General features: G+C 45.2%; 2 protein-coding genes across 11 annotated transcripts in view; one reads left to right on the forward strand and one right to left on the reverse strand.

Annotated features, from left to right (window-relative positions):
• Window positions 1-16,690, forward strand: part of GMPR (guanosine monophosphate reductase) — a 40,480-nt gene extending 23,790 nt beyond the window's left edge. The window contains exons 8-9 of the mRNA XM_085220175.1: window positions 4,172-4,331; window positions 12,598-16,690. Of these exons, the coding sequence (XP_085076301.1) occupies window positions 4,172-4,331; window positions 12,598-12,778 (341 nt within the window). The 3' untranslated portion in view covers window positions 12,779-16,690. The remainder of the gene's footprint in view (window positions 1-4,171; window positions 4,332-12,597) is intronic.
• Window positions 16,691-16,812: 122 nt separating this feature from the next.
• ATXN1 (ataxin 1) overlaps window positions 16,813-26,116 on the reverse strand; it is a 204,613-nt gene continuing 195,309 nt past the window's right edge. For all 10 annotated transcript variants that reach the window (XM_085220170.1, XM_085220164.1, XM_085220166.1 and 7 more), the window contains one exon: window positions 16,813-25,190. In XM_085220170.1, the coding sequence (XP_085076296.1) occupies window positions 24,660-25,190 (531 nt within the window). In that variant the 3' untranslated portion in view covers window positions 16,813-24,659. The remainder of the gene's footprint in view (window positions 25,191-26,116) is intronic.

The following is a 26,116-nucleotide window of genomic DNA, read 5'->3' on the forward strand; positions in this document are numbered from 1 at the left end:
ACACCTACTGTTGCGAAGGCTCGCTGCCTCATCTGGAGCACAGGTGAACATTGCTTCCAGGGCCAGCTGTGCTGCATCTGCATGGAGGGCTGGCCATGCTACAAATCTAGGCTGACTCCACCTGAATTTGTGAGAGTTTATCTGGTTATCAGTAATTATTGTATTATCAGGCATACAAAAGCCATCTGAGGGACACCATCCAGTCCCAGCAGAACAGTGTGTGAGAGCTGAAAGAGTAGGTTGGCTTCAGCATATCTTCTGTAGCTGTGTGAAAGAGGTGGTGTTGCAGGATGTGAATGAGCAAAATCAGCCTAGTGTAGGGCTCAAGGAGGATGTCCTCCCCAGCATCAGTGTGTTGAAGTGGCATTGTGCAGGAGCAGGCCAAGTCTAGCAAACTCTAGACAAACTACCTAGCTGCTTGTATGTAGTGTACCCCATCACATCCTGTATTATTTGGAGGGTTGTTGTCAGGTGTTCCCATTCCTTCAGCACATAAAATAACGTCACGCTGTGAGTACTTGAAAATGAAAGACTGCCAGGTATGTACTGAAAGCATTACCCGTACTAACAGAAACAACACCACATGTAGGTAAGGAAACTTCACCTAAGTAAGGAAAAACAATGCTAAAAACTGGTGCCTTCTGGTGACATGTTAAATGGGACTGAAGTGGAACAGACTTGAAACTTTGAGACACTATTGCAATGCTGAAGCAGGGTAGAAAGTTCTGGAGAGCATTGGAAAAATATATTACATATGGGCTTGTCATTCCTGGAGCTACAGGGCAGTAAGCATGTATCATTCTAATGTTTAGAAGTGCTGCAGTGTGCAAGGCAGAACTCTGCACTGTATTTGTAGTAACATGGCTCCTCTATTCTGGAAGGGGTAGATGAATTATGCTGTAGTTTGAAAGAGTTAATCAAATTGGAGGAGTTTCAATCTTGTAATTGAAACATACTTGCTTTCCTACCAAAATGTGCAGTCAAAAGAAAAATAATAGATACTTAAGTATGCAGGATGTGATCCTGAAGCATAGATTTTGTCTTTTGGGCACTAATTGGAAGCTGTAGGACCCACAGCCAGAAGCAGAACTAGAAATTGTTAAATTACTAGGCAACTATCCGTCATGTCTGAGGATCTGTGATAGTCCAGTGAAGTTTCTAGTGACCAGAAAAGGAGAAATATAACCCCCATTTAAAAAAAAAAATTGCTTGCCAGTCAGTCTCACCTCTGTTCTGATTATGGGGTATACCCTCCTGGAAACTATGCTGAGGGCACAGGGAGAACAGATGTGAGTGGTGACAGCCAGGATGGCTGGCTTCACTAAGGGCAAATCACACCTGACAAATTTGGTGGCCTTCTGTGATGGAGCTGTAGCGCTGGTGGATAGGAAAGAGCAGCTGACATCATCTGTTTGGACGTGTGCAAAGTATTTGACACTGTCCTGCATAACATCCTTGGCTCTAAATCAAAGAAACATAGGTGTGACAGATGGACCACTCAGTGGATGAGGAATTGGCTGGATGGTCATGCTCAAAGAGTTGCAGTCAGTGGCTCAGCGTCCAAGTGGAGACCTCTGACGAGTGGCATTCCTCAGGTGTCAGGACTGGGACCAGTGCTGTTTAACAAGTTTGTCAGTAGCATGGAGAGTGGGACTGAGTGCACCCTCAGCAAGTTTGCTGACGATACCAGGCTGAGTGGTGCTGTTGACACACAAGACCCTGACAGGTTAGGGAATTGTGCCTATGCAAACGTCATGAAACTCAACAAGGCCAAGTGCAAGGTCCTGCACCTGGGTTGGGGCAATCCTACAAACCCATACAGGCTGAGTGGCGAATGGACTGAAATTGGTCCTGTGGAGAAGGACTGGGAGGTGTTGGTTGATGAGAAATTCAACATGAGCCAGCAGTGTGTGCTTCCAGCCCAGAAAGCCAACCCTATCCTGGGCTGTTTCCCCCTACCAAAAGGGACAACAAGATTGCTGAGCAGGGACTCTTTGTCAGGGAGTAAAGTGACAGAACAAGAGGTGATGGTTTTAAGTTAAAAGAGGGTAGATTTTGATTAGATATTTGGAAGAAATTCTTCACTATGAGGGTGATGAGGCACTGAAACAGGCTGCCCAGAGAAGCTATGGATGATCTATGGAGACATTCAGGGCCAGGTTGGATGGAGCCCTGGGCAACCTGTTCTGGTAGGAAGATGTCCCTTCATATGGCAGGAGTGCAGAACTAGATGGTCTTTAAGGTCCCTTAAAAACCGAATCATTCTATGATACCATGGAATAGGGATCAGAGGGTGTAATTGGCAAAGTAGAGTTTTGTGCAGGTCTGTGATTTGTTTAAAATCCTTTTTGAAACCTTTACTCTAAATCCTTTCCTCCGTCATCATGTTGTTATCTTCCATTCTTGAAGGAGACATCAACTAGATTTCCTAGAGTACTTATTTTTTTGCGAAGGTGGAACAGGAGTGTGTCAGGTAGCAGCAGGAGCTCCCTGCCCATAATTGAGAATTATCTTAAAGGATAAGCATTCCCATTGTTTTTGGCGAGTTAATAGTAGGATCAGGTGTGAGTCAAACTGAGGCTTTAAAACTTGGCCATCTGCAACAAGAGAACTCAGGAAGCTGGCACGATAGGATGCCTAAATGTGTGCCTGCCTATAAACTTTGCTTGTGTTATGCTTAGCACTTTGGCACAAGCCTCATTTTTAATATCTCTTTACTAGGGACATATTGTTCTTTTCAAACAACAACCAGGCAAAAGGAGATGAGGTCAGCAGAGCAGCTGGTTGCTGTGCTCACAGCCATTGTTGATAGGTCTGTTCTGTAGTGAAAGGGAGGTGGGAGGGAACTGGCTTTTATAAACCAAAGCACACTTTGCAGTTCTCATTTATTCTAAGATCAAAATACTCTCAAGTTCAGGTTTGTGTACAGAGCTTTTAAACAGATGGCAGAAGCTGAGTAGATTTGATAATGGTCTCGCTTAACTTTTCAGATTTGGATAGTGGCATATCAGACCAAATCCTAAGTTCCAGACTTAGCTAGCCTAGGATCTCCCTAGTATCTGGACATGTTTGTGACTGGGTGGGACTAATTCAGGCTCAACTGCTTTCGAGGAAGTGAGGATTATATCCCTGTTTTTTTGCAAATTCTAGGAAGAAGCTGAGCAGAGAGGAAGTCTGTTCTGCAACATGCATATGGATGAAGCAGAGAGTTTCAGGGATAGGTCACCACAGCCTCATAAAAGAGTTAAAGCCAAACTTCTCCAAACAAGACAAAATGTCATAGGAGTAGCTGCTGGTGGAATAGTTCCAGTACAGCTGGAAATATTGGAAATCACAATCAGTCTTGGAAAACTAAGAGTAATTCTGAAAATACTTATTTTACTCTCAAGGGACTGATTTCATGATTTGCAAAGCCTGGGAAGATGCGCAGACTGAGCAGGTGTGACTGGGTATTCAGAGTTGTCACTCAGCACTTGAATAATTGTATTATTTAGGAGTTGTAGCTACCAGGAAACCTATTCTGTGCTGCGTGCCAGGTATTATACAACCTAACAGGAAACAAATGCAGACCCATCCAGATCCCCAGATCACCCTGTGCTGCACTGGACAAATATAGCTGATGGCTTGAAAAAGTCCATCATTTCATTAAAAAATCTGAGTGTTTTATGTCAGTGTTGAGAGTAGGACATTCATGGGTATGCCTTCCTTGAGGATACATTCCCATTCACAGCCTTTGTGCTTCAAAGGCTTTCAAGCAGGAGCTGTCCTCTTCTTTTATAGCACAGAGAGGAACAGGTTCCACCCTGTTATTAGGGCTTCTGAGTACTGCAGTCACAATAGTAGTTGTTAAGGAGATGTGCTCAGATACTTCTGTAAGCTAAGGGATTAAAACAATTTGAAAATAAAGAGTGTGGGGTGGAGTAGAATAATCTTACACCTTTGGCCCCACAAAAGAAAATCATTCTTTCCATTTAAAATATCAGAGAAGTAGAATTCAGAGTTTCAACTCTTCAGTAAAGCATTTCTTCAAGTTTACTGCATGTATTACAAAGACTGTCTGTACCCAACTGTGTAAGACTGTCAATTGTTTTTGGATACTACTGTGCTCTTGCTTTGTCTTTCACCCTCTCTCCATTCTATTCTTACTTACATATCACTCTGCTCATCACAGGAGCCGGTGCTGATTTTGTCATGCTTGGAGGAATGTTTGCAGGCCACGACCAGTGTGCTGGAGAGATTATAGAAAAGAATGGCAAGAAGGTGAAACTCTTCTATGGGATGAGCTCTGATACAGCCATGAAGAAGCATGCAGGAGGTGTTGCTGAATACAGGTAAGAATTTCTCTAGCAATTGCAAATACACAACTTTTGAAAGTGAATTCTGCAAAAGCCATGTGTTGCAGACAGTTCTGTGTTTCTGTTCTTGTTCAGGAATCCATTAGCAACACAGCATCTGATCTCTGGGAGGGATGACATCAAAGAGGAGACAGGGAGAAGGAGCTGGGGGTGGCTAGCTGAGAGCAACCTTTTCACTCAGTTGCAACCAGTTCAGTGTACTTTCAAACTGGGAAGCCATTCATCACTGTTATGACCTTTGGGTCTCTCAAGATGTGTGTAAATTACATGTGGGTACGTGGCACACCAAGCTGTGGTTTCTGGCTCTCTCCTTAACCAGACTGTGTGTCCTGTTGGTGTATGGATTCCCAGCTGGCCCATATGCTTCTTTCTGCTTGCAAAGAGTGGGTGCCTGGTGAATCAGTGAAGCTCAGCTGGGATTAGCCCCAGTTTGGTGCTAACAGCTATAACAGTACCAAGAGCCCAAGACCATCAAAGCCCTCCCAGTCACAGGCTGTAGCCACTGTACTCACACCTGGCTTTGTTGGTAGTCTTTTTACACAGCAGAATCATGCAGTACATATTTCTCACTCCTTTTGGGCTAAGAGAGCACCAGAGTAGCCCATTATCCATTTCCAAAAATCATACAGCTTGTGGGAGCTTGGATTTTCAGATAAAATCCTCAGAGAGAATGCTTGGGGAAGGGAAGGCAGACAGGCTTTGCAAAGGAATCTTGTCCATTGCTACTTTACTCCTGAAACTGCTGAGAATTTTTACTTTCTGAAAAAGCAGGTGACTCCAAGAAAACCTCCTCATATGTTTTCCCTTAATGGCAGGTACTGCCACTGCCCTGAGACAACATCATTCTTGCATACTGTGTTAGAGTCTTGCATACTGTCTTACACGATACGCTGACTGATTGAAGGTGTCACTTTAAATCTCCTCCACTGGTGTAGATTTAGACTCTGGTCCTATCTGATAGGGTGCTGTTAGTAAGGATCTCAAAGCCAGTGACTTTTCCTACTGTTCCAGGCATTTAAGATGGATGAGTCTTACTGGCCCTGTGTGCTACACAGCTGTCCTGGCATGCTTTTTTCCCTGATGTGTTCATCTGCTACTGGGGCAAGAGTTGCAACACCATAAAGGTGACAGTGCGGAGTGAAAAGCAGCTTGATATTTACAAAACAAAATGGAATTCATGCTTCGACACGAAGATGGAGTTGGAGCTTGATGATCCTTGAGGCCCCTTTCAATCCAAGCCATTCTGTGATTCTCTGATTCTATTTGCTGATAGATCCATGGCAAAGGAGACACGTATCAGACATAACACCAGCTAGAGAGCATATCTGATCCCACCTTCCATCTCCCACCCCAACATCAGCTCGTGTAGTTTGTCTGACACTTGTCAAGAGTTGAAATGCACCATAAAAATGTGCAGCAGTACATCCAGCACTTTACAAAATGGTAGGATAATACAGCCTATTCAAGCATTTACACCACTCTCTTTTGGCCTAAAATATGAGCTCTGAAGCTGCAATAGTAATAGAGACTAAGGAGGATTATTGGTAGACACTGTGCAGGAGAGACCCAGTGACTAATAAAGTCATTAACTTTTCTGGTCTGGCAGAAAATGCAGGCTCATTAAAATAGAATTCTATATGAAGATGGAGAAACAGGGCTTATGGGTGCTGCACTTACCTGGTAGTCTGTGCCTACCAAACAGAGCGTGGCTCAGAACTACATTCTGAGGAAGACTTCTGAGGAGAAAAATATCAGTGGGACACGGGGAGAAGAGATAATAGTAAAGACTTTTTTCAAGGGCAGAGAAGTTTGAGGTCAGTTTTGTCATATCCCAAGGTCACTCTTTTGCAAGAAGTAAAGATGTTTGACAAGGAGAAATACAAAATAAGTACTGTGGTTTGAGGAGAGGATGTATATCCTGGCAGATTCTCAAGGCAAGATTTTTCTCCATCTGATTGCACAAGAAGGAAAGAGGGATACCTTTACTTTTTGCCTGAGGAGCACTTACATTTCTTGAGCGGAGTGTACCCTTTCTTCTTGACCTGAGCCCACGTACCTCTTTTCTGTGGCTCAGATCAGAAGCTAGAGAGCAATGTGCAAAGGATTTTCTTTATTTCATATTGACTGCACCTGTACCAGCTTAAAAGCACCACTGCCTGCGAGATACTGCTTTCTCTGACAACAGCAATGGGTTGCCTTTAGGAGCAAAGCATGTGACTGAATGTCCACCTGGTTAACCTGCAAGGCTCTTTTGGCACAGCAGGTTCAGTGTGCTTTTGCTTTCAAGCACAGCTGGCTATTTGTAGAAGGAGGAGCTCATCTGCATCCGAGGCAAGCTGAAAGGATGCATCAGTGAGATGTTCTGCATACCTCTGAGCTTTGATTCACACTGGTTTCATACCCAAGTCCATACAAGCAATCTACCTTTGAACCTTTTTTACCCCCAGATAATTTGTTTGGCATCAAAATGCTTACAGTGCGTGGCACTAGTAATTATTTTATTGTGTAAAACTTGCAGCTGCCAGTTGCAAAGAGGTGCTGGTAATCTTTTATCTGAGCTGTGATAACTCACTGTCCTTTCTTTCTCTACACTTCTGTTTACATGTGGGAAAGTCCTGATGCTCTTCAGGTATATGGTTAATGGCCGTTCTCTGAGGGAACAGGGAGAAGATTAAGCATGCTGCATAGGACTCAGTGCAATAACATAGACATTTAGTATCTGGCCACCACTGTGCTGCTGGAAGTCATGGGAGAAGTTTGGGAAACCTTGCTGTAGCAGTGGGACAAAGAAGTAAGGCAGCTGTTAAATTCTGCTTTGCCTAGTTACATGTGCATGTAATCTGAAAATGAGTATGTCCAGCAGGAGAATTAACTAGCAGTGGTTCCCCTTAGAAATGAGACAGAGTGCAAGTATTATGTCTTATAAGATTAAAGGGTGTACAGAAAGGTGCTATATTTGGCTTGGTCTAGACCCCTTCAATTCCTTTTGGACAGTACTACACAAGTTCTGCTTGATCCATAGCCATATTATGTTTTGCATCCTAATATTAAAAGTCCCCTGGGGATCTAGTTCTGAAACCTCAGCAACAAGGGGAGCAGAAGTATAATCTGAAATTTTCAGTCCTTTTTGAGAAGCTGCTTTTTTTGTGCCACCAATAGGTAACATAGCTGGAGTTTCCCAGTCTACTACTAGCTACCACAGCTCCAACATGAAGCCTGTAAGCCTCAGCTGTTAACTGTGATGGAGATGAGCCTCATCTTGTTGATGCTGCAGCCACAAAGCGAAGCTGGCTATCCATACCAGCCTTAGTCTTGGTCTTGCTTGGCCCACCTCAGCATGACAAATGTCACTGTAGATTAAAAATATCAACTGTCAGGACAGCAAATGCACTGGGCATGGAAGGGATGATCAGAAATACAGCAAGGGTTTTCTTTCAATTACTTTTGTAGGAAAACTTACTGAAAGTTTAATTGCTTACTAGTTTAGGTCATGGCAAACTTGAAGCAAAAGGGTACTAACTCAGCATTTTAAATGCTGGATACCTCAAACCTATCAAGTCAGTGGGACTTCTTTATGCAGGTTTTAAAAGCCCAGCTGTAAATCCCTATCAGTGACCCAAATAAGTTGTTTTGTCTTCTGAAGAACCTAAGCACTCAGTGTTTTATTCAAGCAGTGCAGAGCTCATTGTGCACAGCCCCCTGCAGAATCAGACTGCTTGTCACTGAACTTCAACTTCTGAAAATTACACATTCTGGCTGGAGAACTCAAACCTCCAGTAAGCAGAGAAATTAAAATTGATGGGTAAGGTGAGATAGCTGTAGTAAGAATAAAGTCATGTGTGTAATTGTTTTTGTAATGATTGTGTCAGGTTTGGCACATTTAATTTGCGTGAAATCTTTGGACCTTGTTTCATTACCTGTCTGCCATTTACTTATTGGTTTATTTTTACATTTTTACCTCCTTTCACAAGGCATAGATCAGAGCTGGGAATTTCTGAAAGGCACCTATTAAGATTCTTTTTTGGGGAGGAGAAAATAAGGCAAGTAAGGATAGAGACAGTGGTATTGTTCAGTTAGAGCCAATTTGCTTTTGTTAACCCTTCTAAGATCTTGTGTGAACACTGCAGCCCTGCTGTGGTCACTCAGCAATTCACAGCTGGTACAGAGCTAGCTTTGGCACAACTAACTAGGGGTGGAATTTGGGCCATAGAGACAGAATAGCATCAGCATCTGGCTGCTACTTACCATCTTTTTCTGTATCTCAAATGACAGCCTGAAAGACCTGTCCCCAATTCCTGCCATCTCTTAAATGCTCCACTTGTGAGGCTGCCTTATGCCAGGACAGTCTGACCCCTCTGCCATGGTCCGTGTTTTGCCAGACTGACAGAACACCATCACTCCATCACACCCTTCCTGCCAGGATCCCCATCTGTGGTGCTCATCCATGCATGCCTGCAGCAGTCTTGTGCTGACTGGGAGCGAGGGCACGTACCACAGATTAGACCCATGCAAAATGTCTAAAGGAAATTGTTCTCCCTTTCTGTTTGCTGTTCAGTGGCAAGAGACACAGAGTGTGCCAGAAGCATCTGGGCACACCATTCCCAGCTGCTGGGAGACCCAATTGCTCCTTCTTCACCTTTCTTTTCTGAGAAAGGGTTCGTTTCAGATCATAGCTCCAAGAGAAGTGTCAGAGCTGCAAATCCCTCATCAGCTCCTGCTGACATGCTTACGCAGCCCTCTGCCAAGTGTTCCAGGTCCTGTGACACACCTTGCAATCCATGTGCGTGGGCAGTCCATGCTGACAAAACATTCTCAACTAGGGAAATTTTTACTTATTTTGACTAATTGCCAACTAACACAAACTTCTAATCAGTGATTTGGGTAATTAAGCCAACACCTAAGTGGGTTCTTTTGGGACCCCTTTGACATGGAATACCTCCTTCCAAGGGTGCATCTCCAGCTGTGTAGCTTCTCAGATGCATCCAGGCACATCTTCTGGAGGCTACTAGCTCTTTCTTAAAGGCACTTGAGCAGAGATGTGGTGTGCTCCCCCAACTCCATTATGAACACTTTCAGCATCATCACAATCTTAATATACATCAGTTTTAAACTCCACTCTTCCTCTGTTGCACCAGAAAGCAGAAATTAATACTCTAACAGTGCACTTAGTAAATATCACTCTGTCCTGGAAATCATGTTACAGGAGTTGGTGTCAGTTTGGTTATGTATCCATCAGACTTCACCCCTGGCCAGGCTATAGATGTGAATATTGCAGCAACTTATGCATACACTTAGTAAAATTCCAGTCACTCTCCAGGTGGCAGGATTTGTTAGCACAGTCTGAACTGTTGCCTGTTATAAACTCCACACTTGCCCTGACAAGACTAGAGATTAGGGTTAACAGTAACACAGCCCAAACAACAAGCTTCACCCTTCATCCCTATGGATGAGATTAGAGGTTGATACAACAATCTCAGTGCATACTTACTACAGATGTCATGCTTTGCTCTTGCAAAACACATAACTCAGAAAGCCACAACAGTTTGAATAGATATCCTTCTACAAAACCCATGGACCAGATTATCAGTGTTAGCACCATTATGATCTGTAAGAGTAACTCAAGTTATTCACTGTGCTTTAGCTTAGAAGCAAACAATTAAGATCATACAAGCTAAGATTGACACCAGTGTTGAAGGTACCAGTGGGATCATAAGACCAATAGCTGTAGAGCATCATCTAGCTCTGTAATTGGAGTATCCAACATTCACAATACTGCCTTGTGGGCACTGTGGTAAGATGATGCACCAATGAGCTTAGGTCTCTTGGCACTTCCTCTACAGACATAACATTTACTGAGCATAGGTTTGCACTGTCCTCAAGACCACAGATTTCTGTCCCAATTCCATCTTACAGTCACAACATGTAGAGTGGGAGAATTTTCAGTCCTTCTTGACACTTTTTTTTCCTCAAGACTGAACATAAAGTTGGACTCTCAGCATTTTCCTTAGGGCTGATCTCATACCTGTCTTCCAGCATGCTTCTCTGGGTTACCTCTTGATATTCTGACTGCTTTTCAGCTGATACCAGTGAGTGCTAGTAACACTGCCAAGCTATGGGAGCTTTTGTGTTGTGGTTTTAGCAATCACCACTTCGATAATCGTTTGATCTCCAAAGCCAGAATGGGCATCTCTCAGTTGCAGTGGCTCTACACGTCCCATGTTTTTAAAATTTTGCTTTGAAAAAAGGACCACCAAGTGCTCACAGTCCTCAGAGTAATGCTCCTGTTACTACAGGTCTGTTTAACCACTGTGACTGAGGCTGCTTCTAAGTACTTCATTTTCCAATCAGCTCTCTGCTAGCAAACCCTGCAACTAATGCTTCACACAACACCCATGCTTGAATTAATTGGGTGTTTATGCTTGAACTGATGGGGACATTCTTGCATCAATTCATTGCCACTCATGCATGAACTGAATGAGCTGTCATGCATGAGTGCAGAAAAACCTGCATTTTTTGTCCCATCTAGCAGTAGGGTTCTTTCAGATGGCAAAATCTAGTAAATAAAATACACACTATTTTCCCCAAGTCCCCAGTGTGCAGTCACAGCAGTCTCACGGAAAGCTCCCAGGAGGCTGACCTAAAGCTCTAGACTGGCTGGGGGACGTGAGCATGGTCAAAAAACAAGCTGCAAAACTGTAGCAGGGCCATTTTTATGTCCTTTTGTGGGCTGAGCCTTCTCATGCTGCTGGCAGTAGGGCTAAAAATGGAAGCTGGTCAACTCCTGCAGCAGAGTCCCAACACACCACTGAGCCCCACTGAGTCTGCTAGGTAGCAGCAGTACATACGTTTTCCATTGGCCACTTATTACAGTGTTTATTTAAGAGTTTCTTGCAAGAAAGAGTCAATTACTCATCAGATGTAAGGAAATTAATCATGGTTCCTTATTCACATGGCATATTAACACTTCTCCTTTATTGTCTCCCTAGGGCTTTGACCTCGCGTTTAAACTAACAAAATGAAATATAGCCAGGCTCACACTCAAGTACCTCTACATAGCTGCTGGTGCTGTTGTTAATGATTTGCAAATGGAGCCTCCAAACAGGCATGCCCTTTCGTTCAAGCACTATCCCCTAGACAACTTGTTTAAGGGAAAAGTAAATAAAGCCACATTTACAACAATGACAGAACCCAGCCATCATTTCGAACTCTCTTATAGGAGAGAAGAGCAGCAATCCCCTCTTCCCCTCCACGTTTCAAACTCTAATAATACTGAAGTGCCATCCAAAAAGCATTTAAAGCTGAGTCCTTGGCTGTCAATCCTCTATCTGCATGACATACAGAAATCTCAGCCGTTTCTGAGGAAGGAAACACAAGGATAAGGATTTAAGTCCAAAGTAAAGTTTGCCAGCTGTTGTCAGCTGTTAGACCCCTTCTCAAGGCCTCCTTCTTCAACTCAGACAGACAGTTTGGTGCAACACAAGCTGGTCTAAAGATCAGCTTGTGATGGGGGAACTGCTGCAGGAAGAATTGCTGTGCGTGAGAAAGCTGAGGGGAAGGAGATGAAAGTTATTTGCTTGGAATCTCTTATCTTCAGATGTGCTCATGGGGACAGTGCAAACCTGTGTTGGCATGTGCCCATACTTGATAGCATTCACAGTGCTTTTGTTTTTTGCCCTCCTTTTTGTCTGCCTCTGAAATGTGCTAGCTCACTTCTTTGCTTCTGGGGTCAGCTCTGCTGCAGCTTTCTGTAACAGGTTTCCCAGTATATCTGTATTGGGCCAGTAGGAGACAGTCAGAACATTTCTGTGTCTGATTGATGGCATGGAAGAGAGCCTGCAGAGTTCTGCTGCCCAGAACCTGCTGAGACTCAGCTCCCACATTTTCACACGGGGCCTAAGCCTTAGCTGTTCCTTTAAAGCTTGACACGGTCAAGGTCAAATTTGTCTTTCAGTAAACCTACAAGCTTCATTTGGAGATGGAGTGCATGATGGAGTGGAGGGGAGGGCAGATCTGTAAGAACAGATACGGGATATTGAAACATACTCAAGATGTGTCCTCTTCTGGTTCATAGTATTGGTGACTGGAGTTGAAACATTTCAGTGCTTGAGAGTATCGAGGAACAAGAGATAAACAAGCAATAAAGCTGAGGGAATAACAGTGAACTGTACCACACATTGCTTCAGTAAACACGCTGTTACGTTCTGCGTCTACCCATAAATGCAGTAACCAATCTCTTCTCCAGGGCTTCAGAGGGCAGAACTGTGGAGGTACCGTACAAAGGAGATGTGGAACTCACCATCCTGGACATCCTTGGAGGGCTGCGCTCCACCTGCACCTACGTGGGAGCTGCCAAACTCAAGGAACTGAGCAGGAGAACAACATTCATCCGGGTCACCCAGCAGCACAGCCAGGTCTTCTCATAGCCCAGGATGGGGGGACTGGAGAGAGATGGGAGGAGAGGAGCAGGAAAGGTTGCTGGTCTGTTTTGATTCCTCCTCCACATTGCGTTAGTGGCAAACTCCTCTCTCTATGAATGGTAGTCTCATAGCCATGATGGCTTGGATTTGGAAGGGGAAGGCTGTACTGTTAACACAGTGCCATTGGTTCAAAATGCAATAGCCTCATCTTTTGCTGTGCCTGATTTATTTTTTAATCAACATTTCTTCATCTGTTCTTTCTCCTCTGATAAATAGTCGCCGAAACCTCAGTTAGCAAGGAATTGGCTTGTACAGACATGGCTGTTGCACCTGCACACGTACACACATTCCCTCTATTAAGACTGACCTGTCAGCTACCGTAGCTTCTGAGAATGCACCCTCCAGAGAAAAAGCTACAAGGAATTGAGTGGAGAGATCAAAAATCAAATTGTCTTCACCTTTCCTCTGGCAAAATGTTGGATGCTTGTGGCAGGGCTGCCAGCCTGCAGGATGTCAGAAGTGGGTGAGGCTTGGCTACTGTTGGCTTCTTGCTGTGATGATAAAAATGCCAGATCTCTTTCACTCTCTGTTCACAGGGCTGTTACTGCCATTTTTACTGAAACCTCTCCATGGACCAGCCTCTGCAGAGAAGCTGGCACTTAGCGTAGCAACCCCATGCTGTCTTCCCTGCCCCTGTCTGTGGAGATCATTCAGGAGAGAACATCTCAGAGCTTGCCTGCTTTACGTGCATGCAGTAATAGTGTTGCGTGGGTTGCTGCTTTCCCCTGTGCTCTGTGATCAGATTTTTAAGACATAGAAACTCAGCAACAGTAAACTCACCGAGGGGAGGTTTCTCCACAGCCCTCCCTGCTCCCATTTAAGTTTTCTCCCTGTCCATTTAGCAGAGATGTAAAAATGTTGTGCTGTGCATTGCCTGTGGCCAGGTGAATGAAGTCCAATGGAGGAATCAAATTCACTTCTTAGCTACTTGGTACCACTCCTTTGCAATCCTTGACAGTGTGAAAAGCAAAAAGGAGCTTTCAGCAGAGGAGACTGATTGCAGGACACCGGTAGGCCTAGACTGAGTTAAAGCATTTGTTCTAAAGGCAGTAATGAATGTTTAAGACTCTGGATAACACTTTATGGCCCACTAATTAATTGATAAATCACAGTGAAATTTCTTTGGAAATACACATTGCATCCACATGAATACCACAGTAGTTCGTTATGATAAATGATGTACAAGTGAACAGCAATGAATTAATAATGCTTGGCCACTTACTTTGAAGTGCTGCTGAGATCATAATACAGCTGTTGTTACCTCAGTACTTCAGAGCCTTACTTTTCCCTCCTGCAGGTATCTGTGGAAAGAGGCAGGCTCCCTTTGAAAAGCAAATGAGTGATCTGTAGGAAGAGGAATAGCAAAGACAATCTCTAGAATTTAGCTCATTTGAGGGACTTCTCAAAAAGCCGTGCACAAGTATTGGTACCACTGGTCATTGTGAGAGCATATCTAGGCCACAAACTGATGCCCAGTGAGTTTTAAGTCTGTTGTGCACATTAGGAAAGGCTCAGTAGATCTTCTAAATGGCCTATGTTAAATGTCTTCCATTAAACATGTAGGACTTAACTTTTAATTGTGATATGACCCTTTCATTTATTTTGGAGATGAATAAGGGCCTTCATGTGAGCACAGGTTACACCCATGCTGAGTTTGAGAACTGTCTTTCCTGCTGGATCTCGTACAGGAATCTGAATGTAGAAGAGATGCAGACCCTGTGGTAAAGGGTTTGATCTCTGCTCCCTCAAGCCTGATGGCGTCATGTTTAGAAGATGCCCAATTTCTTTATTACAAATCCTGCTCTTACCCTCACTAGGCCTGGAGTACAGGCAGCGTTACTCTCTGTGCATCAGTACAACTGCAGGAGGTCACCATTCCTTTATGTACGTGATGTGAAGTGTAGGGTATAAAGGCAAATGCATACCCCTGTGAGGAGCAGGATTAGACCACGTCAGGCTGTCACGTTGCAGGCCTGCCCACAGATGTGTCTCTGCACTCGTGCCTTCATACGTGGGACATGCAGCAGTGTGCTGGTCTCATGCCTACATTCACTATTGCTTTTCTACTTTTTTTAGCTACATTTCTAAATGAAAGTTAAGAAATACATAGACATATAGGATATATATTTATAAGCATTTTTCTAAAAAGATCAGAACACTGAACAGAGCAGCTTTGTGACATCTCTGTCAAACAGTTTCTTTTTCCAAAGGACCAGTGCCGGGGTAACGGGAGGCTGCTCCCTGGGCAAGCTGTGTGCTTACTACAGCCACACGCACTTTCTCTGACCAGTGCCAATAGGAAAAGGTGAGAGTAGATTGGTATTAAGAGGTGTTCCCACTTCTCCAGTGACACTGACAGTGATGACTGGTAAAGCATGGATTTAAGGTATTTGGCTTTCTGAATAGCAGCTGTTGCCATCGTTTTGAGAAGCAGCTCCTGTTCTTTTCGTTTTCTCCTTCTGTCTCCAGAGAGAGCAGGAGGGAGGATCAGCTGCAGAAAAGCTGAACCTACGGCATGGCTGTATCTCCCCCAGAAGTATATATTAGTTTTGTTCAGAGGCTGCGCTCCCCCAAATCAGCCCTCCCTGCATATGGAACAAAGACAAGGTGGAGCCCTCATTTAGCACCCAGCCCTGTGCCTCCTCATTTGCCCTTGTATTCTCGTAGCCCCAGGTACTGTGCCCTGCAGAAGCCCACAGCCACTTTGGCAAGGAACTGGGGTGTGCTGTGCCTAGTGGGATGGTCCACACCGAGACCACAAAATGCCATGTGCCATTTGCAGATCTACCTCACCTGCAGATTTTACCTGGTTTTCTGTTACTTGTTGCCCTTCTGTGGAACATCTGTACCATTTTTTCAGTGCTTACTGTTGGGTGATTCTGCTTGACCTGGTCTTCTTTAACCCTGCCACCTCAGTCCCATGCTGTCTCCCCACTAGAGGAACATGGGAGGTGAGCAGCACTGTAGGCCAAGGTCACACCTGCTTTCCCCAGCCAGAGAATTGCTAAGCTGAGCCCACAAGAGCAGCGTTGAGGTGTGGCTCCACTGGCTCCACAGTGATTGAATTGGGTACCCAAAATTTGTAAACAGAGATGAAAAAGGCCACGTTACACTTTTCAGACAAGGCTGGCAGTGTTCTGCCAGATGCAGAACAAGCCACGTGGGCTCTTGTTTCTGAAAGAAATGAGTGCGTGCACTCAGTAGGCACTGACTAGGCTCCCTCTTGGGCCATGCTCTTCTGTGCATCTTTCTTCTCTGGGCATGGAGTTGAATGTAGGATGTGGGGGATCCTGCAAGTGTGAAGAGTTGGGCAGGAGGAGCCTCTGCTTACTTTTGGAGGAGTGTTTCCCATGCAAGTGTGCCTGCATCTTCCTTTCTGCCAGTCAGTTGCCAAGGAGAAGGGACTGGGGGAGAGCAAGAACCAGGGCAGCAATTAGCCAGACCTCGGTGTGCTAGGATGGGATTTTTCAGACCTGGTCACTTTGAGAGTTCAAAGCCTTTTCTGTACCAAGTACTCCCTTTGCTTCATTTGGGGTCTTTCAGATGGCCTCCTAGCATTGACTTGACACCTTGTGTACTGTTGTTGAAGTTCTCACATATAAATAAATAGTCTAGAACTCCTCGGTGTTGCCTGTGACAGCTGTAAAAAGCTTTTATGTAATCAGCCACGCAGAGTTGCTCAGCCTTAGCCATTTCCCTGCCCCACGCCGCGCTGCTGAGATGGTGATGGCACCATCTGCCCTCCCTGCAGCCAGCCCGTGTCCGCGATGCCTCCAGTGCCAGGGGCACAGTCATGTATCGCGTCTGGAAATTGTCCCTGGGAAGTTTTGTTACGCAATAAAGAGCTTCACTCCAAAAGTCTGAGAAGGTTTTATGCCATGCGCGGTGCATTCCTGGTGGGGGGAAAGGAAACGGGGCAGAGGGCTTTCAGAGGAGTGCGATGCCACATTCAGCCGCTGCTCATAAAGACAAAGCACGCGTTTGCAATTGGCACTGTTATTTTATTAGTACGAGTATACTGAAACAATAAACTTGTACTGGTATACAGACAATTTATTTAAAACAATTTTGTTCAAATTTTGAATCAAACATTGTTTTATTATAATAATGAAATAATTTCTACCTAGAAAACCTGCAAGCACCATCAAAGAAAGGGACCATAAAATTCAATAAACAGACGCGAGTGTATCCTACAAATAGACACACCACCATTAGAAAATAGAATATGAATTCTTCCATTTTTTTTTTAATATTTGTTTTAAAAAAGCTAGTGCAAGTACAATATTTTACACTGGAATTACAGAGAGTATGCACGCATATGGAAAAAAGTTCTCCTGTCACAATAAAAGCTCTTAACTATGTCTGTATGCACTTAAAATCTCCTCTTTTCAATAAGGTGCAAAACGTTATTCCCTCCCTATTTCTCCTTTGTACTGGCCATGTCAGCTCGATTTCTCCCCAACACAAAGCTGCGATATCCCTTTTACTGGGCCTACGCTAGGAACTACGCTGGAAGTGTGATTTGCAACAACCCTCATGAGTAACACCAAATGAGAAGAAAAAAAAACCAAATGAACAAAAATAAAGGACCTCAGAAATGCTGAAGAATGGCAGACCCTCACCCGGCAAGGCCCCTGGCCGAGCGCCTTCGCAGCCGGCCCCAGCCCACCGGCTGCCAGCACGGTGACATAGCTAGTACAAAATGGTTTTCAGTAGCTCACCCGAACTGAAAAAGGTTGGGAAACCCCTGCCTGTAACCCTGCCCCCACCGCCCCCCCTTTTTAACACTGCAAAAAGAACAGTGTTCAACAAGTTAATATATTATTCCAAAAAAAAAAAAAAAAAAAAAAAAAAAGAAGAGCAAATACATAACATTAGTGAGTTTCAACATTAGCTGACTGTCGTGAGAGGTTGTATCTACGCCCTAACAGATTAGTAACTTTGCGAAGAGGCCAGCCCAATGGCCAGACAGAGATGCCAATGGAGCCACCTGCAGCCGCCCTCAGCCCGCGCTCATGCTCAGCTCCCAGACCCCACCCGCCGGCTCAGACAGTTCTGCAGACTGCTTTTGTAGGGAGAGCAATTGGGTCCTCGGCTCTTAAAGCAAACCCTGGGGGATCCCCGCCTCGGCTGACATCGCGAGGCCGTGGGTCCGGCCCTGGGGTTTTTGCATGTCAGCAATCCAGTAGTACAGCAATGACAGCTCAACGAGTGACTTAACGCCTGCTGCACGCAGCGCTTCCAATGCATGCCTACTGCATGGGCGAGGGGAAGGGTGCAGGAGCTCTGACCGCTCGAAACAGAAGCAAACAAAAAAGAAACAACCTTGGTGAAGCCTCCGTAAAATCCTCAGTGGAAGACTTGAGTCCTTTCAGATAACGACAAGAAAAAAACAAAAAAAACCTACAGAAACCTTAGAGACTGTTATTGTATAAATACTACCTATTGGCTGAATGCACTTCATTGTAACGCAACTGGGGCCGTTCCTCCTGGTTTGGGGACACCTGGACACAGCGGTCACCGCCTTGCAGGGATGGGAGCGATCTGGGATGTCGCCCCATCGCTGGCCGCCAGCTGCCCAGCTCAATCTTTGGACTAGAAAGAGACCCTCTCCTCAAAAATGGCTCCAGGATTCTCTCCTTTGGGCTTCTGGAAAACAAACACCGGTCTCTTGAGCAACCGAGATCATCACTGGAAACCTGCCTGGTGTGTCTGCTCCCGGCGGTGGGGAGAGGGGGCAGTGGAAGGGGCCCAAAGGCCACGTGGCCTCGGGCACAGCCCTGCTGCTGGCACTGGGCTAGGATCCCTTGTTATAAACACTTCTTGCTCAGGATTATACTCTTTGGGTTTCGTCTGGAACAGGAAGTGCTGAAAGAAAGTGGAACAGCATCCCAGAGAGAGGAAAAAATGGGAGCGAGAGGCTTCGGGCGGGATCCCCGAGGGCATCGCCAGGCTTCCCCCAAACCAGCCCTGTCCCTCGGTGCAGGCAGGAGGGACCGGGAGCCAAATCCCGCAGCAGAGCCACCCTCCGAAGTGCCCGGCAGCCGCACTCGAGAACTGCTGCTCCAAGGTGTGTTTTCAGCACAGGAATAAACAGTGTGAAGCACGACTCCGCTCCCCAGAAACGGGACCCATGTAGTACGAACAGAAAATTAAGCACAGTTGTTCTTTAAGAGCCTTTTAAGTAATAATTCTTCCTGGCCAAAGCCAATACAAATCAGATCATCTAGACATGACAATTTCTATATACAAAAAACATGTAACTTTCAACCTTTCTCTGCTTTTGTATTTAAAAACTTTTTTTTTTTTTTTTTTACAAACAAGGTATGAAACTCACTGTTCAAACAGAGCCATCTCTTTTTCAAACACTGAATGAATCATTCCAACATTCATTTTTCTTTTGTGCAATTTTTAAAACATTACCTGTACTCCTCAATGTGAGTGCTTCAAAAAAAGTTTCTATTTTTAATAAGCTTCTCAAATTAGGTTTACATCAAAAAATATTCCCACAAGATATAGTGCTACAAGAAAAGATCCTATCAGTAAAGGTAACACATCTGAAGCGAGGTCGTCTATGTAAAAGAAATTGTACTCTGGAGTAGAGATGTGCAACTCGTTTGGAATTCCCCTATTGACACAAACACCAAACTGTCCTTGGGACAGGAAAACAAGTGGACGTGTAGGCTTATGGAATTCACACGGATTGATTCATGTGCAAACCAACGCTTCTGTCTGGCTGTGGGCACACGTATGCAGATCTGCACTGATCAATTCTCATTTTTCTATTTATTTTTGGGACTTCGGAGGGGCCAGACGGGTAAACCAGGAAAGGAAATGGCTGACTGCACTCTGGAGATGTGTTTATCCCTCTGCTCTCACATCAGCACTGGCCAGAGAGCGCTGAGCAGGCTCTGTTGGTACCTGTGGTGACAGGGAGGGAAGAGAAGGAAACCACTTGTCCGAGTGCACGTCTCATTTCACCTCATGGAGCCCATGGGCTGACCTCTCCGTCACTGTGTGTCCGAGTGCCAGCAGGGCCGGGGCCCAGACGCTGCGCTGAGAGCCCCTCTCTGAAGTAACACTATTAGTGTTTAAAACGGAGAGGATCCGCTCTCCTTGATTTTGTTTTTAGCAGTTGCAAGCCTGAAGCGAATTTCACCATTTCTGTTTTAATATTGGCAACACACCTAAAGTGAAACAAAACTCTGCACAGAGTGAATTTTCATGATAACCAACAGCGACAGTTCACGCTGAGCCTGTATTGCGATCTACGTGATATCTACAAAGTTAAAGTCATGAGATGCAGGAAATCCAAACTCGTCGGTAACGTTGTACATCCCTACTCCAGAGCAGTAAAAGTGCTGCTTCTGGTCACATCAGTGTACCACACATATGCCAGCCCCATCCCTGAGTAAAAGGTGTGAAAAATTTCTAAATGTTCCTTGATTGAGGGAAACGAGAGCAGTGATGTCACTTCCCCAGCGCTGAGAAAATGACAAACAGCGGCCGAAGAACGCGACAGCGGGACGAGGGACCCAAAGGAGTCAGAGGAACGTCCCCGTCCCGACGCCAGGTTCGTCGGGGGAAAAATCCCAACAGCAACATACAAAACTGTGAAGTAGGTTAACAGCAACGCCAATTTGGGCTTCAGCTGTAGGACTTGAGGTAAGTGACATCAAACTCAAATTCCCCGCAATGTGGCCCAGACAAACTGAAACAATGCCTAAGTTAAACACTATAAGGAACAGTCATTTTATATATAGAGATATATAGATAGATTAGATAGATAGATAGATAGATAGATAGATAGATAGACAGATATTTTTAGAAATCCCTATAAAGAGGTTCTTGTTTTATTTTCTTTGCCCTGACTAATTTCTCGGTGATTGTATGCATTTCATTGTAAACTAAACAGGCCTGCTACAAAAAGGAGGAGAAGAAAAGAAAAAAGAGACCCAAAGAAAAAGACAAGCACTGCAGCCCGTGCTGTGGGCGCGAGGCCGGAGCCAGAGGCACCCCACAGCTGGGAGCAGGGTCTCATGTGCGCAAAATCCCCTTCCCCCTCCCCTCCCCGCCCCCCAAAAATAACAAACCCCAAACTCCTCTCTCGGTGGTTGTGGGGTGAGCTTGGGTTCAGCTTTTCTTTCTGGATCTTTTTTTTTTTTTTCCCTGTTACACTGCGGAGGCCAGAGGCATGCATTTCAAACACACGGGGCTGCGGCAGGCCCGTGATTCACTCCACACACACTGAACACAAAAGGGGTCAGTGAGACCTGGGTGCAGGGACACCCGGCCCTCGATTCGCTGCTTTCTGGGGGGAGGGAGTTATTAGCAGGAAAAGAAGGAGGGAAGGAAGGAAGGAAGGAGGAAGGAAGGAAGGAAGGAAGGAAGGAAGGAAGGAAGGAAGGAAGGAAGGAAGGAAAGGAAGGAAGGAAGGAAGGAAGGAAGGAAGGAAGGAAGGAAGGAAGGAAGGAAGGAAGGAAGGAAGGAAGGAAGGAAGGAAGGAAGGAAGGAAGGAAGGAAGGAAGGAAGGAAGGAAGGAAGGAAGGAAGGAAGGAAGGAAGGAAGAAGGAAGGAAGGAAGGAAGGAAGGAAGGGAAGGAAGGAAGGAAGGAAGGAAGGAAGGAAGGAAAGGAAGGAAGGAAGGAAGGAAGGAAGGAAGGAAGGAAGGAAGGAAGGAAGGAAGGAAGGAAGGAAGGAAGGAAGGAAGGAAGGAAGGAAGGAAGGAAGGAAGGAAGGAAGGAACTATTCCAAGAGAACAGAAAGGGGAAACCAGAAGAGGGTATGAGATCTAGCTAACACCACACAGGTGAGTCTACGTTGGCACGTAAAGTATTGCACATCCTACAAAAGCCAAAGCACGGAAAGGGACAGTTGTTTGGAAAGAACCAGTTATTTCAGAATTCCTCAGTCTGAAATACAAGCACAGAACTAATACATTCCTATTGCTCCAAACTTATATATTTTTTATTAGTTTTCTATTTTTTTTTTAGTGTTAGTTGAATAGATCCAGTCAGTTCAATAGCCCCCGCTTCCTCATCAACCACAACCATGAATGCGCGTGGTTCTCGTGGAGATTTTTTCCCAGTACTGTGAATGACAGAAATAGTGGTACAAATGCCAAGTAACATCTGCGATTCTTTCTATTCCTTTACCATCAAAGCTCAAAAACGAAACAGGAAACGAAACAAAACAATAAATTGCAAGTGTGCCCTGAGCAGAGTATATGGAAGATTAAGCAACTTCTCTGAGCAGAAATATTAACGAAGAAGCACTACCTAAGCTGCGTGACTGTGAGAAGAAACCCGCTCAGCTGTTTGGTAGCCCGCTGAGAGGTTAATAAAATTCAAGGAAATTCAAGAATAGTTTCAAGCTATTTTAAACATATTTCAACTTTTTGGTGCACCCCAGAATATGGTATAAAAACAATTAGTTCTGGTGTGAGCTAAATTTCAAGTAACACATAACAGAGTCAAAGCTGGGGTTTGGGGTTAATCTTTCTTTTCTTAAATAAAAGCATTGCATTTTAGGAGAGAGGGAAAAGGAGATTTTAAATAGGCTCGTTTGCTTTAGGTACTGTATTTCTAATATCCAGAACTTTGATTTCCTTTCCTCCCCATCAGTACGGCTTTAAAACTACCTGAAGGCGGGAACTCACCAACCAAAAAAATGATGTGAATGCTCAACCTTGCAGGGTCCAAGCCAGACCCCACAGAAAGCTGTGGGGTCCTCCCTCTGTTGGCCCCAGGCGCCAAGCACCTCGTGTGAGCGGCTGGCTGTGCAGCCCTAATGGGGAGCTGAGCATCCCCGCAGCTCCTTCTGTACCAAACTCCTGAATCTAGTCGTCCAAATGGGAAACGAGGCAATGAAAAGAACAAAGAATCATAAGAGGAAAAATAACATTCGGCTTGTTTTTTTTCTAAACGCCTTGCTTACTTACAGAAATGTTTCTCATGGAAAACTCTCAGCAAGTCTGAAGACAAATTCTCAGAGCTGTCCCGGTAGGACTGGTTCTGTGTGGCAGATATGGCAGAGACCAAAATGGACTGGGAAAGGAACGTAACCCTACGAAACGGCCTAGAGCCAGGCAGGTTAGTGAGTCATTGCTACATTTGTTTATGCTCTTTCAGACACCCTCCCCCCACCCCACAACATTATTAGGTAAAAACTGCAGGAATACCACACAAATGATAAACTCAAGATGTGCAAATTGCAAGATTCTTTAAAGTCCATCTTTTTCAAAAACACTGGACAAAGATTTTTTTTTCTCTTTCCTTTCTCCTCTCTCTTATTTGTTTATTATCTGTCAGCTCGCATACGCCTTTAACTCATTCTCAAGCATTAAAGTTTAAAAAGTGCCTCCTATTAAGTAGTCCTTTGTGGACAATGACTGTCACATACTAGTTCAATAATTCACATTCATCCCTTTGAAACCACATGGAAACTTTCAGCGCCTTGCCTGTGAGAAAACTTTACAGAGTCGCGTGTAGTTACAGTGTTGAAGAGATTCGTTTGTTTGCTGCTGCTGCCTTCCGAGCAGATCAAAGTGTGATACAGTACGCACTGAGCGTTAGACCAGGATGCTCAGCCATAAAGTGTGAACAGCATTTTAAGTGCTTAAAGACATTCTACGTTCCTCTTCAACATCGGGTTCCTGTGTCACACTGAAACTTGAAAAAAGTGGCACCGGTTGTCCATAATCATGAACCAAAAACAGTACTATAGAGTTAAAGACCGAGATCTGCAACCTAACTGCAAACGACGTGTGCCTGTGATCTCAAAGGGGCAGTATGCATCTCCCTCGTGGAAGCAAATGTCCATGGCATAACCTGACCGATGCGTCTAACACTGCACAGAAACAGGAGCGAGCCTGAGCCGGGCACAACACCCAGCCTGAGACTCCCAGCTCACCCACACACACCTGCGCACACTCGCACACGCTCACACCACCAGGCAGCCCCACAGGGTGAATGGTGCAGAACAGCCACCCCGTGTGTGTGTGTGTGTGTGTGTGTGTGCATGGCCTCTGGCAACGAACTGCACGAGCAAGCAGAAGGAAATGTTGGTGTGGCAGTTGCTTCGCGAATAAAAATCAGTGCAGTCGGACCCCATGGGGGAAATATATATGTACAGATACACACACACACACAAATATATATATATACATATATATATATATACATGCACATATATGTGTACATATATATACTATGAATCTTGAGTAAGAGTTGGCTTTTTGTTGACAAGGTCAGAGAGCATCTGATCCTTTTTGGTTCTGTGGGGCCGTGTCTTCCACATTCACCTGGGGTGAGAAAACCTCCTCATGAGCCCCCATGGCTGCAGGGCTGCCTCAGGCTGAGCACACACACCACGCGTGACACATGCACACCACACATGACACGCACACCACGCGTGACACACGCCTCTGCTACAGTTCCCTTCTCCACACCTCCCCCCAAAAACTGGAACAGGAACCAAAACAAGGGAAAACAAAACAAAAACAACCCAACAAAATCACAGCTGGACCCTGTCCTACACGAGGTGTTAGAAAACAGGAGCCATGACAACACATTCATTTCCACTAAGGGTGTGTGAAGCAGATACTGCCCCTTCTGTAGCTCTCAGGAAACCTAGTCACTGACAAACACTTGTGGAAAAACATATGCACCAGTCTCCTGCATAATACCAGCTGCAACTATAACAACAAGGTTATAACATAAACCTAAAATAAGATGATAACATGTAAATACTGGGTTATTTAGTCTACAGTACAGTAATCTGGATAAAAATGACAAGGGATAGCCTAATTTCCTTTCCCCAAACAACATTTACTTTCCTACATTGGATCGACCTTCAATGCAAATCTTAACCTCCTGAGGAATAAAAGAAGGCTTGGGAAGAGTCAAAGGTGGCTCCTCTTCTGATTTCTCTAGTTTCCGCGATTCGGGGGCTGACCACCTTCTCTTCCTTGTTGCCGGGGGCTTGCTGGGTTCTGTTTTGGTGAGCAAAGGTGCTGCAGGCAATCCTATTTTGTCCGGAAACTTCAGTTCACCATTCTCAGCTAACATCTGTGCACTTCCCTGATTAATCCCATTTTCCTGCTCCGCATACCTGTGTCTACTTCCAGCTAGACTGTCATTCTTTGAATGCTTCAGCAAGATGCTAGCTGAGTCCACGGGCTGGCCCTTTTTAATAGAGCCGTTCTTCAGGTTCTTGAGCGTAAGCGATATGCAGACGTCCCCCACTGAGAGTTTGGAGCATGGCAAATCAAAGAGCTGGCTGGTTCTCTCAGGGCAGCAGGATGACCAGCCTTGTCCAAATACAAAAAAAGGGTATTCTACCAAGACCTCCACGCTGACCTGCAGAAAGAGAGGAGACAGCAGAGAGAGAGGGAGAGAGGAGAGAGTGTCAGACAGGCCCTTTGCCTTGGTGCACATGCGCAGCGGCCAGCAGTCATCGCTGGCGAGAGTCAAGCAGGGATTGTGCCGCTGCCATTTGGTTTCTGTGAAATCTGCACATCGCGCACCAGACTTCAGGCTTGTCCTTGTCAAACGGGTGTTAACTCTCTGACGGGTGTTGACTCTCTGAGCTCAGCACTTAACACAAAACCTCAACAGGAATCGATCTTTACCTCTATCCAGCTGCTCACAGGAACCCAGCAGGCAAAACAGCTTTGGCAGATAACAAATTCTACTCCCTGCCGTGCCTTCGTGGTAACTCAACCTCTTGCCCATGCTTACCAATACATTCCAGCCAGAGGATGGCTCCCTCAGCTGGAAGAGGCTCTATTCCCAGCTCCAACATGACATTCCCTAAATGACCACGGGAATGTCAGCTCTCCTTCTTGGCTTCTGTCCATGCAGCTGTGTACTTACCAACATGAAATGGCTGAAAATGTTGATTTACAAGGGAAGGCCACAGGTGTGTGCAGAGCTGTCTGTAGCACAGTGGGAACGAACCCACCTACCCTGAGCAGTCCTGGGCCTGAGCCAGCTTATGCCCTTCTCACACTGCTCTTCCAGCAGCCAACCTCTCTGATTATTACCTATGAAAAGCATCTTTTTTGATTTCACTGCTCAGCCTGGTCCTATCAGTCCCCACTTCACCCCACTTTCAAAACATGCATGGCTCTGGGTTACACCTCATCACCATACAGGCAGCTGCGATATCCAGGAGAGCAGACCAGCAGCAGGTGCCTGCCACTCCATGACCCTGCTCACAGTGGATCATAGGGCTAACATGATACAGCACTCAAATTCCCTCTGATCTTTGTGCCATGCCTGTC

This window comes from Meleagris gallopavo, chromosome 3, assembly GCF_905368555.1.
Source record: "Meleagris gallopavo chromosome 3, MGAL_WU_HG_1.1, whole genome shotgun sequence".
NCBI classification, from domain to species: Eukaryota; Metazoa; Chordata; class Aves; order Galliformes; family Phasianidae; genus Meleagris; species Meleagris gallopavo.